Source organism: Monodelphis domestica, chromosome 4 (assembly GCF_027887165.1).
Source record: "Monodelphis domestica isolate mMonDom1 chromosome 4, mMonDom1.pri, whole genome shotgun sequence".
Classification (NCBI taxonomy): domain Eukaryota; kingdom Metazoa; phylum Chordata; class Mammalia; order Didelphimorphia; family Didelphidae; genus Monodelphis; species Monodelphis domestica.
In genome coordinates, this window is record NC_077230.1 from 91,829,797 (window position 1) to 91,853,095 (window position 23,299).

Sequence of the window (23,299 nt, forward strand, 5' to 3'; positions counted from 1 at the left end):
ATAATGTACTCTAAGGAGTAGGAGGTTATCCATGTCAAATGTTATCTATGCTGACAGATAAAGCCATTATGTTAGTTGGTACCTGAGAGGTTCTGGGTAGAGGAGTGAGAAATGGATAACAGCAAGAAATGACTGGTGTAAAATCGTTGCAGTAAAACAAAACAAAATTTATGATGCTTTTTAAAGGGAAAAAAACAAACAAACAAATTCTTGGTGTTCTTACCAAAACCAAAAAGCTAAGATGATCTATAAAGGCCTAAAGGGAAACCTCAGCATTACATAAAATAGTCATGCTTCTTTGGCTATAACCCCTTTGTCTTCCCACTAACTACTAACAGTTGGTACATATTTTGCTGGTGAATGTCTTCCTACCTCTTCCAACAATAACTTCTTTCCTGGTTTACCACTCAAGGGAAATACCAATCTATAAATGTTTTGTACTCTGGCACACTCTCATGGATCTATATATTGATGTACATACATAATACAAATTTTAGCATGCCTGGACACCTAGACCTATCTTCTACCCTCACTCTATGTTCCCAATTCCACTGCAAGAATGTTGCAAGTAGATAAGGCACCTCTCTGAGATTAAATTATAACATTCCTTTCTGATTCATCTTTCTTTCTCTCTGGAGTTTTTTCCCAAAGTTTTGTATTGCGTGTTTTCTGCTATAGAGCAGTGCTGGTGAACCTTTTAGAGATTGAGTACCCAAACTGCAACCCTCATACCTCATGTGAGCCCCCCATCTTACCCCAGACAGGGAAGGGAGGAAGTGCTCCCACTGGGCTGCTGGGCAGAGGGGTATGTCATGTGAGAAATGTCCTCAGAGGTGTATAGAGAGGGGGAGAGGCGCAGCCCCCTCCAGCACATGTGCCATGGGTTCACCAACATGGCTCTATAGGCTCTTTCATGAAGCTAAAGCACCATCTCCTACAAGAAGCTCTTCTTGATCAGCCCAATTGCTAGTGTTCTCCATCTCTACCTGGTATTTCATCTCTTTACATATATTTGTATTTACTTATATTTTTTGATGTATGTATATTGGTTGTATCCCCCAGAAAACTACTTGTAAGAAGAGATTTATTCATTCTTTGCTCTTATAATCCAGCACCTAGCATAATGACTTATATGCAAAAGGTGCTTAATAAATACTTGACTAATGAAAAGGTTGGAATACAGTACCCTACAAGGTCCCTTTCTAGTTCATCCACTATATTCCTTATTTTTTTCCATGCTTCCCCATTCCCAATCTATTTTTCTTGTGCCTGTGGAATCATCGTTACATGGGGAGGAAAACTTCCCTTTATCTTAAACTTATTTTATACTTTCCCCCTCCCATTTCCTTGTCTTGACATATCCAGTAGCATCTGAAGATATGATTTCCATAGCTACCTTCTCTATTAAGGATTCACTCTTCCCACTGCACTCAATTCAATGCAAGATAAAGTGTCACTGGGCTTCTCAGTGCTTTGGAATTCCATGAACAAACCAATGAAAAATTATTATTGGATTTTCATGCCATGTGTTACATGACTCTTTCCTTTTTCTTAAAAAATAAACAAAACATCTCTGCTTACCTTCTGTCTTAGAATCAATTAATATTAGTTCCAAGTTGGAAGAGAGGTAGGGGCTAGGCAACTGGTGTTAAGTAATTTCTCAGGAGCAACACGGCTTGGAAGTGTGTGAGACTACATCTGAACCCAAGACTTTCTATCTCCAGGCCTGGTTCTCTATACTCTGACCCATCTATATGCTCCTACAATAATCATCCTATATCATTACCACTGACATTTATTGCTCACTTTCTGGCCTTGGACTTACTTCTACCTACTCAGAATCAAAGACTGGTACTAATAGAAACCAAGTTGGTCCCTGTGGAAGCTTTGACCTTTGCTCTCATACATGAAATATTGAAGCTTTCTGAAGAGGTATAACAGGGCCACACCTGTGCCTTAGGGAGGCTGTTTTAGGAGTTATGGAGAGACTGAAAAGAGGGAGATCAATGACAAAGCTATTATAACAGTTAAGAGAGAAGTGATTAGAACTTGTACTTATTATCACAGTCAACACAGCTCTTGGCCTCATTGTTACTAAGAATATGTGCCTAGTTAAGAGACTATATATACATATACATATGCAAAAAATAAATTAATATTATATGGCTAAGATATGACAAATGGTAAATAGCTGTTATACAGAATAAATTATCTGAGAGATAAGAGGAGATACATTGTTTAGGTTAGCTACAGAGAAGACTTCTTAATGAAGATAGGTCTTCTTGGGGCCTTAACTAGTAATCTTTAAATAATCAGAGAAGAAATAAAGTATTTCACAGAAGGAAAAATCTCATGAACAAGACACAGAGGTAGGAAGAGACATGGTATGCCCTGAGGAAAAAAAAAAAAGATCAATATTATTGGAGCAGACGGTTCATTAAAAGACAATGAAATGTCCTTTCATGGTAGATACTATTGAAGAGGTCAAAGGATTTGGAACTATAAGAATCTTTAAAGACAATCTGGTTGAGGCAGCTGGGTAGTTCAGTAGATTGAGAACCAGACCCAGAGATGGGAGATCCTAGGTTCAAATCTGGCCTCAGACACTTCCCAGCTGTGTGACTCTGGGCAAGTCACTTGACCCCCATTGCCTAGCCCTTACCACTCTTCAGCCTTGGAACCAATACACAGTATTGACTCCAAGACAGAAGGTAAGGGTTTTAAAAAAAAATAAAGACAATCTGGTTAAAATTCTTGTTCTAAAATATTTATAGCAACTCTATAGTGGCAAAGAACTGGAATTTAAAGGATGTTCATAAACTAGGGGATGTCTAAACAAGTTGTGGTATAAGATTGTGATGAAATATTCAGTGCTATAAGAAATAAGAAGATTAATTAAAACAAACATGGAAAGACCTATGTAAATGATGGAGAGAAATGAGCAGAACCAAGAGAACATTATATATAGCAACAGAAATATTGTTTGAAGAATTACTTGTGAATGTGCCACCTCCACAGAAAAAACTGATGAATAAAAACAAGCAAGATATAGTTTATATTTATATTTTAACACACTTTTTTGTTAAATGATTCCTTCTTTAGAATAGGCAGAGGAAGAGAAAGGGAGATACTTGGAAACTTTAATCTAACAAACAAAAAACAAATTTAAAAAAAGTTTTTCAAAGAAGGAAAATGGGGGCAGAGAAGTTAAATGACTTGCTCAAGATTACTCAGAGGTTAGATAGTAGCAGAGCCAGGAAAAGAAACCAGAGCTTCTCATTCCAGATCCAGGATACCATTCTAGAAGTAGATAGTACATGAATGGCTATTCGGCTAGATCCAATTACCATAGTTCATGAGTGCATGTGATGGTGGTTGGGGAGGAGGGGGTGCAAAGGAGGAGACAAGATGGTAGTTCAATAGCAGCAAAGCTGAAGTCCCTCCAAGAATTCCCAAACCAACATGCCTCAAAATGACAGGAGTCATAAAAACCAAAGACAAGATGGAGTATGGGAGCTCTCTTGCAGAAAATGATTTGAAAGGTAGGTAGAAGATTTCCATTTTTACGGAATAAAGGGGAACAAGAAGTAAAACTGCACACAGAGAAGTATGGGCTGACCACCCTCTACCTACTGTACCAAAATTCCAAGTCTGGGTAGAGGCCAACTTTGGGATTCTGGGATCCTGCCTAAACCAACAACAGAGCACCCCACACTCACTCCTTGAAGTCCCAAGCCCTAGCACTAGCTCACAGGGAAGACCACAGCACTTAGCCCTTTCAAGCCTTTGGTGAAGCCCCCGACTCCTGGACAAAAAAGCTCACAGTGCTGAGACCTGCAAGCCATCAGCAGCTTTCAGAACTCCCAGTTCACAGACAGAACAAGGAAAATTAGAAAATTACAAACAAAACAAATATTCATAGCAAATTTCTATGGCAATAAAGAGCAAGGCACAGATTCAGGAGAGATCCAAGCAACCACATATAAAACTTCAAAGAAAAATGGAAATTGGTCTCAGGCACTAGAAGAACTCAAAAATCAAATGAGAGAGGTAGAAGAGAAATGAGAAAAAGAAATGAAATTAATGCAAAAAGAAAAAACAGCTCAAAAAATAAAATTGGTCAATTGAAGAAAGAAGCACAAAAATTCAATGAAGAAAAGAGTTACAATGAAAAGCATAATGGACCAAATAGAAAAAGAGGTTCAAAAATTCAAGGAAGAAAATAATTATTTAGAAATTAGAACTAGGCAAATTGAGCTAATGACTTCATGAGACTTCAAGAAACAATAAAACAAAATGAAAATAATGAAAAAATTAAAAAAATATAAAATATCTCATTGAAAAAACAAATGACCTCAAAAATAGATGCAGGAGAGGCTATCTAAGAATTGTTGGACTACCTGAAAGTCATGATTTAAAAAAGGCCTAGATATCATATTACAAGAAATTATCAAAGAAAACTACCTTGATGTTCTTGAAGAGGCAAGGGACCTGAGTTTACAATTAAGAATCACCTACCCATCAAAACTGACTATATCCTTCCAGAGGAAAAAATGGTTATTTAATAAAATAGAAGAGTTCCAAGCATTCTTGAAGACAAGACCAGACAAACTGAAAATGTGATATCCAAATCAAAATTCAAGGGAAGCATAAAAAGGTAAATAAGAAAGAGGCTCAATAAGGCCTAAATTGTATATATTCCTATGTGGAATGAGGATATTTATAACTCTTAAAATTTTTATCATTATCATAGTAGTAAGAAGTAAAAACACACTTGTGTGGTAGAGTAAGCTGTTTAGGATGCTATGCCAAAAAAAAAAATCAAGGGGTGAAAAAGATTACACTGAGAGATGTGAGTGAAAAATCCCCTAGCTCCTTATATGAGGATTAGATTTTAATGTTAACAGAAGTCTTGAAATAATCATAATTGTAATTCTAACATAATTCTTGCATAAGATGATTTTAGTAGGTCTTTTGTGATTATTTTAGTATAATTATTAAGGTTGAATTAAGTAATTAATATATATTTAATCAGTGTTAGCATAGATTTTAGTGTCAGTCTCACCCTTCAAATTTGCTATATCATGCACCATCAGCAATAATTATGATCTTGAACTAGGTCTGACGTGGGGTTCAAAGCCTGATATCACCGAAAACCACCCATTTGTTGCATCACTAGTCCAGGCTCCCCCGCTCCCCCCTTTTCCATCAAGTGACTTCTAATTCATTATCAAATGACTTCTTCTACCAATAAGAAGTATTTCCAATGTTCCAATGAACATTGCTTCCATGTGCCTCTATTTTTTGATAGGTATAACTGTTGTCTTAGACTATTTTTGTACTGGTATAAAAATTGTCTAATTCCTTGGGAATAAAAAAAGTCCTCTTATGATGGTCAGGGTCTTTTGGTCTTGACCAGAAGTCTGGCTTTATTGTTAGACCAGCACTCTTACAATAAACCTATTTCTATTCTGATCAAAGACACATGTAATACCCAGTGGAATTGCACACTACAGGAAAGGTGGGGAGAGGGGAGGGAGGGAAAGAATATGATTCTTATAACCAAGGAATAATGTTCTAAATTGAATAAATAAAATTAAAAAAACCCAATAAACCTATTTCTTTATGGCTTGTAAACTTTGCTTATCATTTGCATTCCTGTGGTTAGAAATTATGCAACAGAGAACTGGGGAGAGGTAAAATGGAGCAAATTATATAACATAAAAAGGTGTTGGGGAGGGTGCTATTACAATGGAAGGGAGGAAGAGGGAGTGATGAACAATATCATATTTTTTTTTATTTTTGGTGGGTGAAGAAGGGAGAAAGCTTTATTTGGTAATAGTGGGGGACATTTAAGGCCCTATTAATTATGTAGGTATATTCTTCTTCTTTTTTATTAATATATATTTTTTCAAATTTTTTTAAACATTATTTTATTTGGTCATTTCCAAACATTATTCATTGGAAACAAAGATCATTTTCTCCCCTCTCCCCCTCTCCCATAGCCAACATGCAATTCCACTGGGTATCACATGTGTCCTTGATTCGAACCCATTTCTATGTTGTTGGTAGTTGCATTAAGAGTGTTCATTTAGAGACTCTCCTCAGTCATATCCCCTCCACCCCTGTAGTCAAGCAGTTGCTTTTCCTCAGTGTTTTTACTCCCATAGTTTATCCTCTGCTTATGGATAGTGTTTTTTAGATCCCTGCAGGCTATTCAGGGACATTGCATTGACACTAATGGAGAAGTCCATTACGTTCAATTGTACCACAGTGTATCAGTCTCTGTTTACAGTGTTTTCCTGGTTCTGCTCCTTTCTCTCTGCATTACTTCCTGGAGGTCGTTCCAGTCTCCATGGAATTCTTCCACTTTATTATTCCTTTGAGCACAATAGTATTCCATCACCAACAAATACCACAATTTGTTCAGCCATTCCCCAATTGAAGGGCATCCCCTCATTTTCCAATTTTTGGCCACCACAAAGAGTGCAGCTATGAATATTTTTGTACATGTATTTATTATCTTTTGGGGGTACAAACCCAGCAGCGCTATGACTGGATCAAAAGGCAGACAGTCCTTTATTGCCCTTTGGGCATAGTTCCAAATTGCCCTCCAGAATGGTTGGATCAATTCACAACTCCATCAGCAATGAATTAGTGTCCCTACTTCGCCACATCCCCTCCAGCATTCATTTACTTTCCTTTGCTATCATGTTAGCCAATCTGCTAGGTGTGAGGTGATACTTCAGAGTTGTTTTGATTTGCATCTCTCTGATTATAAGAGATGTAAAGCACATTTTCATGTTCTTATTAATAGTTTTGATTTCTTTAGCTGAAAACTGCCTGTTCATGTTCCTTGCCCATTTATCAATTGGAGAATGGCTTGATAACAATACCATATTTTAATTGTGTTTGCATAATTCAAAAACATGTGACCACTTCAGGAGATTCCTTATTTATTATAATAAAGATTTACCTGTATCCTAAGATAAATAGATAATGTCTATCAATCTAGTATTCTCCATTACTCAGAAATCCTATTTTTTATACTAGTTCTCCAATATACTTTCCCTAGCTGTTATTAAAAAAATTTTCCTGCTCCATACATCTTTCAACTCACTAAAATTTTCAAATTTCTCCTCTTTCTCTCTCTCAAAAGATAAACCATGGAGGCTGTCTGACATGAATTCCCTCATCTATCATTATCCCTACAATTCAGTTTTTCTATTGTTTATCCTTTAATTCTTTCTTCTAAATAAAGAAAAAGAGATATCTAGGCTTTTTCCTCTAATGGTAACCTCTCCATTTGTGACCTATTTACTTGGCTATCACTATCATCTTTCTAGTACCTTTAACTTCTTTCTTATCAGTAGCTCCTTCCCTTCTGCCTTCAAGTATGCATAGTTATACAAAATCTTGGGGGAACCAGGCTACCCATTTCTCTTATATTTTGTTGTCATGTATTTCATATGTATAGTTTAGAACTATTGCCATAACTTTCTCATCACATGTTCCCTCCTTAATGTTATGCAAGTTTAATTTTTTTCATCAATTTACTGCTTTTGTGAAGGTCTCTAATCATTAGAGGTTCCCAAACTTTTTACCCAGGGGGCCAGTTCACTGTCCCTCAGACCACTGGCGGGCCGGACTATAAAAAAAAAACTATGAACAAATCTAAATACTGCTGTCTGGGATAGCAAAGACTGCAGCACTGGCTGTGATGGGCCTTGTGACAAGGAAATCACTTTAAAAGACTGATATATATTAATTTAAGGTCGCCAAGGAATTCAGCTATGTAATTCCTAAATGAAAACTCAAGTCAGCAGTCAACCTTTTATGGAGTTTTTAATTACAAACAGGAGGAAGAAAGGTATTAGAGAGAGAGAGAGATAGAGAGAGAGAGAGAGAGAGAGAGAGAGAAAGGGAGAGAAGGTAATAGGGCTTAAATACCCCCTCTGTTTAGGCTGGGCCAAAAGGCCCAAGCCCTTAGATAGCTGAGGCAAAGAAAAGAGATCAGTCCCTATCACTCACGTGACCAAAATGGAGAAACAGTCTCAGAGGCCTCCACCTCCAGCCTCCTTCAGAGCAAAACTTCTCAGAGCACAACCTCTCAGAGCAAAACCTCTCCCACCTTCCCCAGTCCTCAGACCCCCCTTATCTTTAAGGAAACCATCCAAGTTCCCTCCCCTCAGTTCTCACATCTACCAATCACTGTCCATGTCTTCTCTGTGCCAATGGTGGCTCTAGCTTAACCCAGGACCGCCCAGAGGTCTGTGGCTTTGCACATGTCTGTTGAAGGTCATATTCTCAAATAATCAAATCTTGATCCTTTGCTGCAGCCCTTCCTAAATCCTTTTACTCTGAGTAGGGTGGAGATTGTATTTTCCAAGACCTGGTTCTGTCATTCCAAGTATCTCTATTGTATTAATTCTAAAATCAATCATGAATCAAAGAACTTCCTGTTCTATGCTTAAGCATAGGTCAAAGCCCTTTCCATTGTTTAGCAAAAGGTTTCTGTCCTAAAGTAGTCTTAGGTAGGGAGGAGAAGGATCCTCCCGTGCCAAGGGGTTTCACATTCCAATAGAGATCTTACTATCAGTAGGAAATTTTTTCCAAGTATGAAATTTTCCAATGGTGAAATTTCCAACATTCATAAGTCTAAGAAATTTTAAGGTTTACAGCCTGTCACACCTTGCAGAGGCCCATCACCACCACCACTATACCGGGCAACAGTATACAGTGTGGAATCCCCTCCCCCAGATCACTGCTTACCATGCTGATGTCTTTCATTGTGCAGCCACATAATCCTTTGGGCGGCGCCTCATTCTCATTCAGTTACTCTCAGAACAAGGTACCAATGCAAAGGATTATGTCACTGGAAGTAGTACAGTATGTGAGCGATGCTGCAGCGCTGCCACATATGGTTGCTCCTCTCCCTGACCACCAATGAAAGAGGTGCCCCTTCCAGAAGTGTGGTGGGGGCTGGATAAATGGCCTCAGGGGGCTGCATGTGGCCTGAGTCTGATGAGTAGACTGAATCTAATGCCTGACTACTCAACATTTCTGAAAAACATTTCTTAGTTCTCATAATCCTTGATTATCTCTGTGTTGAGATTTAAGATGTGAAGCCGAGGATAATTCTAGTGGACAACAACATCAGGAGGAAACAGTCCTGTACTTGAATATTTTTTCCATCACAAAATGAAGGGGTTCATTATCATTTCTTTTTTATTATTTTATCAACAGATTTTATTTCCAAATATCTCATCCCTTCTCTCTTCTCTCCATATCATATAAGGCACCATCTAGCAAACAGATAAGTATGTATGTGTGTATACATAGATATAATATATATAAAAATCATGTTTTTGTGTTTCCACTTCTCAGTTCATTCTCTAGAAGCAAACATTTGCAAGTTATTCTTCAAATATTAAATCTGTAGTTGTATGTAATGTTCTCTTGGTGCTACTTATTTCATTCTTCATTATCTCATGTAGTTTTTTCTAAACATTTTTAAAATTAAGTTGCTCACTGCTTCTTATGGCACAGGAGCATCCCAACATAATCATATACCACAATTTGTTTGGTTACTCCTCAATTGATAGATACCCTCACAATTTTAAGTTCTTTGCCATCACAAAGAGAGCTGCTAGAAATGTTTTGGAATATATAGGTTTTTTTCCTTTTCCCCTGATCTCCTTGAGAAACAGACCCAGAAACAATATGCAATTTTATAACTCTTGGGGCGTAATTTCAAATTGCTCTCCAAAATGGTTGGACCAGTTCATAGTTCCACCAACACTGTATTAGTGTCCTCACTTTTCCAAATCCCCTCCAACATTTGCCATTTTTCTCTTTTGTTAGTTTAGCCAATCTGAAGGGTATGAGATGATACTTCAGAATTGTTTTGGTTTGCATTTCTCTTAGTGATTTAGACCATTTTTTCATATACCTACATATGGCTTTGATTTCTTCATTTGAAAATTGTCTGTTCATATCTTTTGCCCAATTGTCAATTGGGCACATAAGGAATTAAATTAAGCATTTGATTAAATATGTGAATTCTAAATTAATATGGTGGTCGCTGAGTTAAAAATATTATAGCTCAAGCCAAAATGACTTTTAATAGCTTTTATTTACAAAAAGGGTAGAAAGAGTAAAAGTAGAGAAATACAAAAAGAGGATAGAGAAGATGTCTACTCTATCACACTAAATATTGCTCCAGTGCTTGGCTCAGCCCAGCAGGGCTTGTTAACCCTCAACCAGACAGTCTCCTCCAAGAGGGGAAGTCCTCTCCAAAACTAATCTCTCTCCAGATACCAGGAAAGAAAGGCCAGTTATTCATTCACCCAAGAAACAGACCAAGTCCCAAGTTACCTCTAAGAGGGAGGTCACCAGCAGAAGACAACTACTTAAGATGACATCCAGAAGACTGCTTGCAGAAGACTCTCCCCAGCTGAAGAAGTTCTAGGCTTTTATAATGGCTTCTTGTCTCTTCCCCTCTTTACAGGGGCTAATCACAACTTCTAAATTGCCTAGCACTGCCCTGGGGGGCAGAGGGGGGGATGTTTGTGGGATCCACTTCTCACCCCTGAAGGTGTCAACCTTTTATCATAGGCTTCTGAAGATATCAACTTTTATCATAGGATCCACAAATTTCTGACTGATTAAGTTATCACCCACTTTAACAAATGACTTGCAAACATTCTTACTTAGTGTTAAGTAGGGGTGCTTTGAGTTCTGGAGTTATCACTCATTTTAGCAAGTGACTTGCGAATTCGCTTATTTCTTCAAGTAAGTGACATGTGAATTCTCTTACTTAATGGCTAACAAAGTGTTAACTCAAAATAGACAAAGAGAATAAAGAATCCCCTTTCACAGGCAGATGGCTCTCATTCTTATAACTCTGACAAAGTTCTCTTTATATTTTAGATATAAATAAGACCTCTATCTGAGAGACTGAAAATTTCCCCCCCAATTTTAAGTTTTTCTTCTAATCATGGCAACATTTGTTTTATTCATACAAAAAACTTTTCAATGTGTATCTCACAATGCTCCCCATCTCTTGTTGACTCATAAATTCTTCTCCTATCCATAAATTTGATAGGTAATACACTCCCTGTTCTAATTTATTTAAGATATCTCCTTTTATGTCTAGATCCTATATTCATTTAATCTTATCTTAGTGAATGGTGTAAGATAATGGTCTGTGATCTAAATCTAGTTTTTGCCAAACTACTTTTCAGTTGTCCCAGCAATTTTTTCCCAAATAGAGATTTCTTATCCCAATAGCCTGGATCTATACTTCTGTCAAATACAAGGTTACTATAATCTTTTACTGCTTCTTTTAATGTTTATTCTGTACCATTTATCTTTCTATTTCTTAGCCAGTATCAGATAATTTTGATAATTACCACTTTATAATAGTTTTAAATCTAGTACTGCTAGACCACCTTCCTTTAAATTTTAACAAAATTAATTCTTTCAATATTCTTGATCTTTTATTCTTCCAAATGAATTGTCATCTTTTTTTCTAGTCAAGTAAGATAAATTTTTTGGTCATTTGATTGGAATGGCACTGAATAAGTAGATTAGTTTAGGTAGAATTATCATTTTAATTATACTTGCTCTGTCCATCATAAATAACTAATATTTCATTAATTATTTAGATCTGAATTTATTTGTACAAAAGTTGTTTTGTAATTATATTTCTGAAGTTTCTGAGTTTCTTTTGGCAGGTATACTCCCAGGTATTTTATTCTATCTGTAATTACTTTAAATGGAGTATCTCTTTCCTTCTCTTCTTGCAGGGCTTTGTTAGTAATATATAAAAATGTTGATATTGCTAGCATTTCTAATATTATGTTAGTTAGATAATATGGTGATAGTGGGCATCCTTGTTTCACTCCCGCATCTGCTTCTTAAAACATTCCTCCCCACCCCCAAATTTTCACTGATACTACCCTATTCCAGATATCATCCAAGTTCTATCTTCTTCCCTAGATAGATAGCCTTCCTCCTTCCATTCAATTGTTGCTAAAACACAACCCTCAGGTCTCTTTCCTTGCTCAAGTTGGCCTCTACAAGTTCATTTCCCTATGAAATGCTTCAGTGATCACCCTTTGTGTATGCCAAGCCACTTCATCTCCTTGGACATCAGACTTCTTCATGTCTAATTTTTTTTTTAAACCCTTACCTTCCGTCTTGGAATCAATACTGTGTATTGGCTCCAAGGCAGAAGAGTGGTAAGGGCTAGGCAATTCGGGTTAAGTGACTTGCCCAGGGTCACACAGCTGGGAAGTGTCTGAGGCCAGTTTTGAACCAAGGACCTCCCATCTCTAGGCCAGGCTCTCAATCCACTGATCTACCCAGCTGCACCTCCCCCCCCACCCCCCATGTCTAATTTAAAGGTTTGGACTGAAGTATCTCTAAGGTTCCCTCCAACTCTAAAATATTTGTGATTCTTTGATTCTTAAATTTATCACACTCAATCTCTGAGTTTAGTTCTAGTCTCACATCTCTAAACTGATAACTGAACATTTCCATTTAAATGTCTAAAATGACACACACCATTCAATATATCCACAGTCAACAGATCATCTTCACTTTAGAATTCTCCTCACTTCCAAATATGTCTACTTTTACCAATAGTATCAAGATTACTCTCTCTAATTTTTTTTTTTACTCTCTAGCTCTCTAGCTAATTTTTTTCTTTCATTCCCCATATCCAATTCAATTACTAAAACCTATAAATTCTTCCTTCAAAATGTCTTTCATCCTCTCATTTTCATTTTGAGATTGCTTAGTGTTACAATGGACAAACTGCTCAATTTGGTGTCAGAAATATCTGAGAATAAATTTGTCTGTGAAAACTTACTATCTAGCTGTGAGACCTGGGGCAAGTGACTTAATTTGTCTGCCTCAGATATAAAATGAGGTTAACTTTCTCCAAGGATTGTTGTAAAGACTAAATGAGATAATATTAATAAAGCAGTTACCACAGTGTCTGGCACACAAAGGATGCTTAATTGATGGTTATTTCCTTCCACTGACACCCTTATCACTTCTTGCCTTAATTAGTTCATCAGTGTCTTAAACTCCAGATTCTCCCCATTGCAATCCATCCAGTATTAAGAGTCTCAAACTAATTTTCTTAAATTTAGCAAATCATACTTCTAGTCAAGAAACTAAATAGTGATAAAAACTCAAGTCTAAACCCCAGCTTTGTATTATGTGACTTCGGGCAAGTTCCTTTCCTGGACCTTACTTTTTCATGAGTAAACTGAAGGGAGTAAGGTGTCCCTTCCAGATCTACAAAAATATAAACCTATAATAGTGCTAGTTGATGCAACATATAAATCCAAATTCTTCTGTCTGGTTTGCAAAGTCCTTCATAATCAGTCCCATGCTTGCTAAGTAATCTAGCTTTCCATTTATCCCAAACAAAAAGCATTTCTCCCCTCCCTGATTGCTTCTTAGAGCACACCATAGTTTAACCTGCCTTCTGTCCTTATCTGTGCAGTTTCCTCTTGTATTACCCACCCAACTCCTTGCCACAAAGCTAAATTTTGGTAACCTTTCAAGATCACACTTGAGTCCTTTATCCTCTACATTCCCTAACTATTCTCATGCCCTTTGATTTTAAACTTTTCTGAATTCCAACAGCATCATGATGTATATCATACAATGTAATACTTAAGACAGACTGTCTTGAAATAATAACATTTGACATTTATTTATATGGTATTTTAAGGTTTATGGATCACTTGATATAGTCTCATTTATACCTCACACCAATTCTACAAGCTAAGTACTATTATTTCCATTTTATTGCTCTCACAAAATTTTGTGACTTGCTTTGTAGTAACATACTTAGAAAAAGTTTCGAATCCAGGTCTTCTTGAAACAAAGAATCTCTCCATTATGCCACAATGCTTCTCCATCAGCAGTTTCAAATCATTTTATGTATATGTAATTTTCTCTCTTGTCTACAATTGGCAGTATTTATTAACCTTACTCCATATTCCTCCTAGACCTGAGTACACAAGCACTACATAGCAAGCTCAAAAAATAATGGCTGATTGACTAACTCTGAAAAATAAATTACATAAGAGAAGTTGTAGTCAAAACTTGGAGGTTGAGAATATGCAACATTCTAGCCAATATAAAGAAATATATTTCAAAGAACTTGTTTTACTGACTTCTGACTGAAAAGATTAGTTGATCAATAGTCTTATTCAAAACTTTTTGTTTTGTTTTTCACTGTAGTGTTTTCAATCACTAGATTAAAACTTTTTTGTTGCTGGTCATACTTAAAAAGTCACAGGAAAAAAGGAACCTCAAATTCCTTAGAAAATATTTTAAGTTTTTATAGAATAAAAAGGGTAAGTAGAAAAGGTATATATTTATAAGAAACTAAACCTTAGCAGAAAAGACTTTTTCTTAAAAAAAAAAAAGGCATTTCCTAACATTAATTCATTGTGAAGAGTAACTCAAATTACCTCAGTAAGCTCTAATTACTAATGTTTCTAAATTAAATAACTAAAAGAAATACTTCATGCTTTAGAACTTCTTATCACCTTTATCCATCAAATCCACATGTTTACATTATCTTACCTTTGTTAAGAGTCCAGATTCTGAAATGGATGACTCTTCTTGGACTGCTACTGGTTTATTCTGCTCAGGTACAAAGGTTTGATCACTTCCATTCTTATAGTGGTTTGGCAAAGGTAATTTTGGTTCCAACCATTCGATTGTTGCCCCTGAAGAAGTAAGAGATAACTTTTGCTGTAACTTGCTCATAATCTGAAAGGTCTGGTAGAGATGGCGTTTACTTCGTTTAGAACCTGCAAAACTAGAAGCAGCAGTTAAAGCTGTTCAGAGGTTCTGTAAGAGAGTCACTTTCAAACTCATTAGCATGCACTCCATGACTGGACAATTATATACAGGAAGCTTGCAATTTGAAATCTGACACTAGATTGAAGTTCTAACCCTGAGATAAAAGCTTGCCTTTTGGTTAAGACTGGAGATCAAAAAGTATTTTGTCACCTTAATGGTCCCTGTATGAACTTCTGACAAAAGCAAAAATTTGAAAGTTGGCACATCAGTACTAGTGGTGTTTTCTAACTATCAAATTTAAAGAGGATTCAAACATAGGACCCAGGGATTGTTGGAATAATTTAACAAGAAAACTGCTTCTAAATCTAAGAAAGAAAAATGAACTTAAAAATAGCATTTAAAAAAGATGAACATGCTTATTGATTTACATTCCTAGACTAGGCAATATAATGTTATTCTCAATCAAGCAAAATTCAACATTTTCTGTGCATCCAGAAAAATGCCACGTTTTTAAAAAAAATTCTATTCTTTCTTTTCTGCTATGGAAAATGGTGGCTCTATTGCCTTTAAGCTGAATAAATAATGCTGGATTACTGAAAGATAGTAGTCACATTTGGAGATCTGTCATCCTCTCAGTTAATGACTCAAATATCTTCTGTTACCCTCACCTAGTTTAACAAAGCAGATTCAATGTCTAATCAATAATGGAAAATGTTCCACTTGATTTCAGAGGCAGATCTAGGTTCTAATAAAGCTGGGTTATAGAGTGCTATGACAAAACACTTAGGCTGCTGCAGCTGAAACAGCAAAAAGTAAGGGAATCACTCACCCTGTAACATTGCCCATGTATTACAGTACAAGTGTAAATTACACAGTGCCCCCTGGAACATTCTGCCAATCAACCTGGTGGCGTATACTTGGCTATCTCACTTAAGCACATAGGGGATGGAGGGGGAATGGTGGCATTGTCCTTCCTGGGGAGCACAACTGACTGATCTATTTCAAGAACCACAGTGAGAAAAAGCCAAAACATTCTAGCCTTTAATTTTGGTAAATTTAATTTTGGTAAATAAAATAAAAAATCCCTTAGTTTTATGATTTGGGTGAGGGAGAAGGGTGAGGAAATCATATACCACTTAACATCATGAAGAGAAATGCTGATGAAGAACTTTAAAATAAAGAGGCTAGTATTCTCTACTCTCTAGGAGGAAATTATTTCTTTCATAACACCGTTAAAATTGTTCATGAGACCAGTCATTGGGTATCAACAACTCAAGTTATAAGTGAAAATCATTTATCATCAGGTTTTTATGACCCTGAAAAGAGAGGATCCGTTTTTGGGGGGAAGAGGGTGCAGTTGAGGGTAGGTGATAGATTTGTAATTTCATTGATATTGGGATCTCTGGTGAGAAAACTTCCTCTACCAATAAAAATTAATACCTGTTGTTCCACTTATACTACTTGACATCAGTTGGGTCACTGATAAGTTAAATGACTTATTCTAGGTCACATGACCAATTTCTTGAGTCCGAGGCTGACCCATTAGCCACTCAGCCATGCTGCCTTACTTTAAGATTAAACAAGGGAAGGAGGCAGCTAGATAACACAGTGGATAGGTCCTGGGTTCAAAACTGGCCTCAGACCCTTCCTAACTGTGTGATCTTGGGCAAGTCACTTAACCCTAATTACCTAGCCCTTGCCACTCTTCTATTTTCAGTCAGAGTTTACTAAAAAGAAAGGTTCAACAATGGAAGGGAAAGGAATAAGCATTTCTATAGCACCTACTATGTCACAGAAATTGTGCTAGGCACTTTGATTATGTGAACATGAATTTAATATACCTTGATTCATCTTCAAACTTTTTCATCAAAGAGAATTAACCTTTTATCTATTCCACAGTTATATTTTTCTTCACAGGTGACTTAAGAATAATTTTCTACAGATTCAGCTCTGAAACCATGAGAGAAATTCTAGTTGAAGATCATTAAATTCCCGTACATCTATTTTGCATTTAAAGCTCTTCATGATCTGACCTCTTCCTACCTTTCTAGTATCTTACACTACTCTCCTCCACATACTCTACAATCTAACTACACTGGTTGTTCTTCACCTAGAATGTTCTTCCTTCTAGCGCAATATCTCTGCACTGGCTGACTTTCATGCTTAAGAATTCTTGTCCTCTCCTCTGACATGAGGATGGCCTGGCTTCCCTTCAAGACACATAAAACCCCACTTTCTTCAATTTGCACTGTCCTCTCTTAGATTGCCTTCAATCTACTCTGTATATAACTTGTCTATACCTAAATACTTATATGTTTTCTCCTAGCTCCGGAGCTTAAGGCTAGGGATTATTTTGTCTTTCTTTGCATCTGTAGCATTTGGTACAGGATCCAGTCACACAACATAAGCTCTTAAAATAAATTCTTGTTGATTTGTAAATCTATACTCCAAAATTGATGATATTGGAGAAGAATGTCCCTTAGAAAGTAAGCAAATAAAAGGCAGGCCATTTTACCTTTTATCTATCATAAAACAACAGACCACTAAAGTTGTTTGGTCAACACAAAACAAAAAAAATTTTTTTTTAATTTAAGGACATTCTTCTTGTTTGCTTGTTTTTTACCTTTCCTTTTTTATTCTGAATGTAAACACCAAAATAGGGTGCAATTCCACCAATACAAAAGAACATACAAGGCCTGTATGTAAAACCATGAATTTCCATTTCATACTTCCTGCTTTTAAAAAAAGTATATAAATTCGATATACTACTTTCACAAATATCCTTGTCTGTGTTTTCTTCTGAATTTCCTTCTGTTCTCTGTGCAAAAAAAAAAATGTTTCAGTAGTCTTTTTTTAGGGGGAGGGGGAGAGAATGGGAAATCAGTATTGTTAACCATTGCCCCCTCCCCTCATTATAAACAGAGAATAAAATAAACATAGTAAAGCAAAACAAATCCACAAATGGCCCAAAATGTATGACCCTCAATGTACCTTGGGTCTGTCACCTTTCTGTCAAGAGTTGGGTAAATGTTGATCACAGGAGGCATAGTGGGTCATTACACTGGTAAGAGTTCTGGTTTCTTTACAATGATTGTCTTTCTTGTCCTAGTTCTGCTCTCTTCTCTTTGCATTACTTCACAATAAATGAGATTCTCAGAAAGCTTTCGTTTCTTATTGCAGAACAATATTCCATTGCATTCATATACTGCAATGCTTTTGTACATTTCCAATTGATAGGTACTCCCTCTTAGAATTATGATTTGTGGGGAGCATCTAGGTAGTTCAGTGGATTGAAAGCCAGGCTTACTGACGAAAGTCCAGGGTTCAAATCTGGCCTCACACACTTCCTAGCTGTGTGACCCTGGGCAAGTCACTTGACCCCCCCCCCCATTGCCTAGCCCTTATCACTCTTCTGCCTTGGAACCAATACTGATTCTAAGGCAGAAGGTAAGGGTTAAAAAAAAATTTTTTTTCTTCTTTTTCATCTCCCTTTAGATTCAGCAAATTTGTTTTGCTTAGCAGTGTTTTCTCCCCAGTCTTTGTTTCCCTCTCAATTTCTGCATAACCTCCCATTCCTCTACTGAGTATGATGATTTTTACACCGTTTTGTGTGTTTAAATGTGTATACAGGTGTATGGGTGTGAATGTGTAAGGGCACGTGTGTTGTTCATTTTAGACAAGAAATATTTTTGAATCACAAATGAAAGCTCCATTTTTCACTTTTAATTCTTTTTGCTATTTGGTCAAAAAGAAGAGTTTTTAGATCCTAGTACATTATTTTAAAATGTATCAAAGATATTTATAACATAAATAACTTCAAAATTAAGTACTGAACAAACACAGGGGAATCTGGAACCATGACTTCATTTCTGTGAATGACCCCTTCAACAAATTCAGGATGATTACTAATCTGCTACTGATAGTCTTCAAGATATATTGCATGTAGAAATTCAACTAACTTGTCCTGGGTGACATGCATAGTATTGGTAGGTTATGAACTCAAGCTCTTCCTAGCTCCAAGGCTGGCATTCTATATACTGGGTCATAGTGGTTTTCCTTCTATATGTATATACACAAATATATATATATGTATATATATATATATATATATATATATATATATATATATATATATATATATATATATATATATATATATATGTATATATATATATACACACACACCATATAGAGACTAGAACAAGGGCAGGGAAATGCCTATGGTACAATAGAAAAGTCTATGTAATGATGTGATAGATCTCAGATCACTTTTTAACCTTCTTATGAATAAGTGGCATGTCTACACCAAATTAAATGTGTGATTTATGAATAAAAATTAACCTGGGAACTCAATAATAGCTTTTATCAGTAAACTTCTAGAAAAAGAACTATAACATATAGCTTTAAATATCTTTAATGTAGAGATCTACTTTTAATCCACACCTTACCTGAAGGTAAAGATCCTTTTTGATGTGATGCATGTTGTAGTTGGAGAATGTGAAAGCAGTCACTCAGACAATTCAGAGTTGCCATGGAAGTTGCTTTGAGCATCAAGAGATCTTGATCCAAGGAAGTAAGATGGCCAGAAGTAGGAAGGCATTCAATTCGTCTAATTAAATCTCTTTGGTGTCCTTCTGCATGAGACATCATCTACACAACACAGCAGACCTGTAGGTCACCACTGGTATTGGGTTTTTTTCCTAACAACATAACACTTTAAATAGCAATATCACTTTAAATATTTTATTTTGCTGTTGACCATATCCTAGAGCTTATAGAGCTACAAGTCATAAATCTTCAGGTTGCAAATTTAAATTAGCCACATAAGCTACTTAATTCCCTTTAAAATTAAGGGTTTGAGGAGAATTCAAGTAAGAACATTGACCTTCTTAAGTATCTTTTCTAAAGTGCTCACATATAAAATACAATAACTAATGTTGAAAAACGTAAACACATATAAGCATGAACTATAGAGGATACAAGAAAGAAGAGGCGGTCTGTCTAGAGCAACTAGCATCAGACAATGTTAATCTGGTAGTAAAAAGCTGAGCAGGAAGGAAGCCAGGAAAAAAAGAGACCCTTCTTCTTTCTAGAATTTTGGAATCTAAGAGAATCATACTGTGGTCACAGGAGAAATAGTTCATAGTGTCTGAAGTGAATCTCTCTCCAATGTCACCTTATGTCATCTCTCAGTGACCTGAAGGTCAAATACCACTGAGTAAATTCAGGTATAGACGAGACTAAGAAAAAGGAAGTTAAAGAACCAATGAGCTAACAAGACAGGAAACAATGATTCTACAGGCACTGACCCACCTGGGAGGCCCAGGCAAATTAAGAAACTAGGATTGGTTTCTGAGATGTGACCTGTGAGAGTTAGTGGGTGGAGAAAAAAGCTTGTAAATTGAGGTCAGAAGAATGTCTGGGTCTTTGGCGTGGGTGTGGAGGAGCAGAGTGGACTCTTGGTGGAGTGTAGTTAGAGGCCCATAACATTGACAACAGACTAGAAAAGTTAAGTACCTCTCTACCTCTCGCCTACTTTTTCCACTCTCTTTACTACGACGACGACTACGACTACTACTACTTTTGTTTTAATAAAGTTATTAAGCTATCACCAGCCTCATAATTTTAAATATTACAATAGGCATGTTATAGGAACAAGTAAACTATACTTTCTAGAAAAAGCCAATTAATAACTTTTGATTGCTTTCTAAATTAGAAAAGGTTGCTCCAGGGGGCAGCTAGGTGGCTCAGTGGATTGAGAGCCTGGCCTAGAGACAGGAGGTCCTAGGTTCAAATCTGGCCTTAGCCACTTCTTAGCAGTATAACCCTGGGTAAGTCACTTAACCCCCATTGCCACTTACCTTGGTAAGTGCCTTTATCACTCTTCTGCCTTAGAACTAATACACATTATTGATTCTAAGACAGAAGGTAAGGGTTTAAAAAAAGGGATGTTCTATATATTCAAAAGCTATGGATGAACAAAGCACAATTATATGTATTCCCAGAAAGGAAAGCAAGCATATATCTCTCAGAATCCTTACAATATGGTTCTGAGATGATCTCTAAAGTTGGCAGTTCCTTTTGCCATAATTCTGGCAAAGTTCTGTATTTCAGTTACTAAACTTTTTTTGCTTTTCCCATCTCATAAGAGTCTGTATGCTGATTTTTTTCCTCTTTACTTTTTCCTGTAATGAAGGTATAATGCCACTGCCATGCCCTAAATGGCACGAAACAGTAACAAAACTCAAGTTTTATTAAAGATCAAGATGAAAATTTCTAATTCTTGACTATTTTTAAAAAGCACTTTTCCCCATTACATATAAAAACAATTTAAATTTTTTTTAAGTTTTGAGTTCCAAATTTTCTCCCTTCTTTTGAAATTCCCTCCCTGCCCCCCCACCCCAAGAAGGTAAGCAATCTAATATAGATTTTACATGTGTAATCATATTAGTCATTTTGTGGAAGAGCTCTCACATAAAAAAAGAAGAACGAAGAAAGAAAAGAAAATATAGTATGTTTCAGTCTGTATTCAGATTCCCTTAGTTCTTTCTTGGACATCAATTGTCATTTTTTAACATGACTCTCTGGATAGTCTTAGATCACTGTGCTGCTGAAAATAACTAGGTCATTTACAGTTGTTCACCAAGAAATATTGTTGTCATGGTTTCAATATTCATCTGTTTCTGCTCACTTGACTTTGCATCAGTTCATGTAAATCCAGATTTTTTTGAAATTATCTTGCCTGCCATTCCACATAGCAAAATAATATTCCATAACTATCATATACCACAACTTGTTCAGCCATTCCTCAATTGACAACTCTTCAATTTCTAATTCTTTGTTATCACAAAAAGAGCTGAAATAAATATTTTTGTACAAATAGGTCCTTTTTCCTTTATAAAAAATCTCTTTGGGATACAGACCTAGTAATTGTATTGATCAAAGTTTTAGTGTACTTTGAGCATAGTTCCAAAAATTGGATTTTGTACAGTTGTATCTGAATGGTTGTATCAGATCGTACCTCCCTTGTATATTAGTGTCCCAATTTCCCACCTCCCCTTCTAATTTTTGAATACTAAAGTGCAACCACTGACACATCTAAAAAGAGCAAATAGTGAATACTCAGGTTAATTATTATAGAATAAATTTTTAGTAGCAAATTTCACCTAGATACAATTTTGTACATCTCTCATTAACATTCAACCATTAGCATTGTGGGGAGTAGGAGGGCGTATAAATCTATTTATCCACACTCATTAGAATGTTCAATTCTAACCCACCCTGAATCCTATTTTATGTAATTCTAGTTTACGCTGAAAGAGGAAAGTTTGGTTCATTTCTGTCTTTATGTTTCTAGAGCCTACTACAGGGGCTGGCACATAGCATTTACTGAATGAATAAATGCTTGATGATTGACTGATACTCTCCCAAAGTTGGTACATATATTTGAAACCTCAAGATAAGGAGGGAATCAAAACCACTTGCATCTCTTTTTCTCTCGATATAATTTGGAATCACACTAAAAAAAATCATTAAACTATACAAAACCCAATGACACTACAACTGTGAAAGTCAAAAATAAGGGAAAGGCACATATACAAACAAACATATTTAGAGAGTAGTACTTTTTGTTCTTGAAAGGAAAGTGCATGTCTATTGATTGAGAAATAGCAGAATTTGTGGCATACAAATGTGATAATATTTTTGTGTCAAGATTATTTCATTATTTGTGTTTGCTTCCTAGTTGTTAACATGGTAAGCATCATCCAGTAGGTGTTTAATAAATGTTTCACTGACTGGTGAAAAGCAATGAATAGGAGTAATTTAGACAAACTTGGAAGATTTCAAAGAACTAACACTAAGCAAAGTAAGCAGAACAGAATTAAAATTGTATTTTAATTTAAAATCTAAGAATTTTTGAATTTTTTGTTTGAGATTGTATTTTTATAAAAATCCAAGAATTTTGATTTTTTGTTTAAGATTGTACTTTTATAAAAATTCAAGATTTGATTTTGTTCGAGAAAGAAGCTTGAAACTTTTATATCCAGAGAATGAACTATTGCAGAAAGATGCCGGAAAACCTACACTTCATCAAGAAGATCAAGAATGAACTTTGGATATGATTGATTGAACTGAACTTTGATTGAACATTTATTGTAAATGTACTCATTTATGCCAAAAGGGACTGCCCCTAATTTGGCTTTCTGTCAATGCGCCTAGCAAAACATTGGTTTTGCTTTCTTTGCTTTATTTTCTTTTCTATTTCCTCTCTCACTATTCTAATTTCTCTTAGAAAATTGAATATCGTGTATATCTATAGTTAGAAGTGCATTTTGAATTACAAAATTAATTATTTTAATTGATCAATGGGGAGACTAGTCTCCCATGATCATCAGGGGGGATTGTAAACCTAAAAATTTCTCAGACTTATGAATGTTAGGGGTTTCCCCCATTGGGGAAT

General features: G+C 35.9%; 1 protein-coding gene across 2 annotated transcripts in view; it reads right to left on the reverse strand.

The window, feature by feature from the left end:
* Nucleotides 1-23,299, reverse strand: part of OSBPL11 (oxysterol binding protein like 11) — a 94,562-nt gene that overhangs the window by 27,257 nt on the left and 44,006 nt on the right. For both annotated transcript variants that reach the window (XM_001373272.5, XM_056793584.1), the window contains 2 exons: nucleotides 19,287-19,488; nucleotides 14,617-14,762 (listed from right to left, as the gene is read on the reverse strand). In XM_001373272.5, the coding sequence (XP_001373309.3) occupies nucleotides 14,617-14,762; nucleotides 19,287-19,488 (348 nt within the window). The remainder of the gene's footprint in view (nucleotides 1-14,616; nucleotides 14,763-19,286; nucleotides 19,489-23,299) is intronic.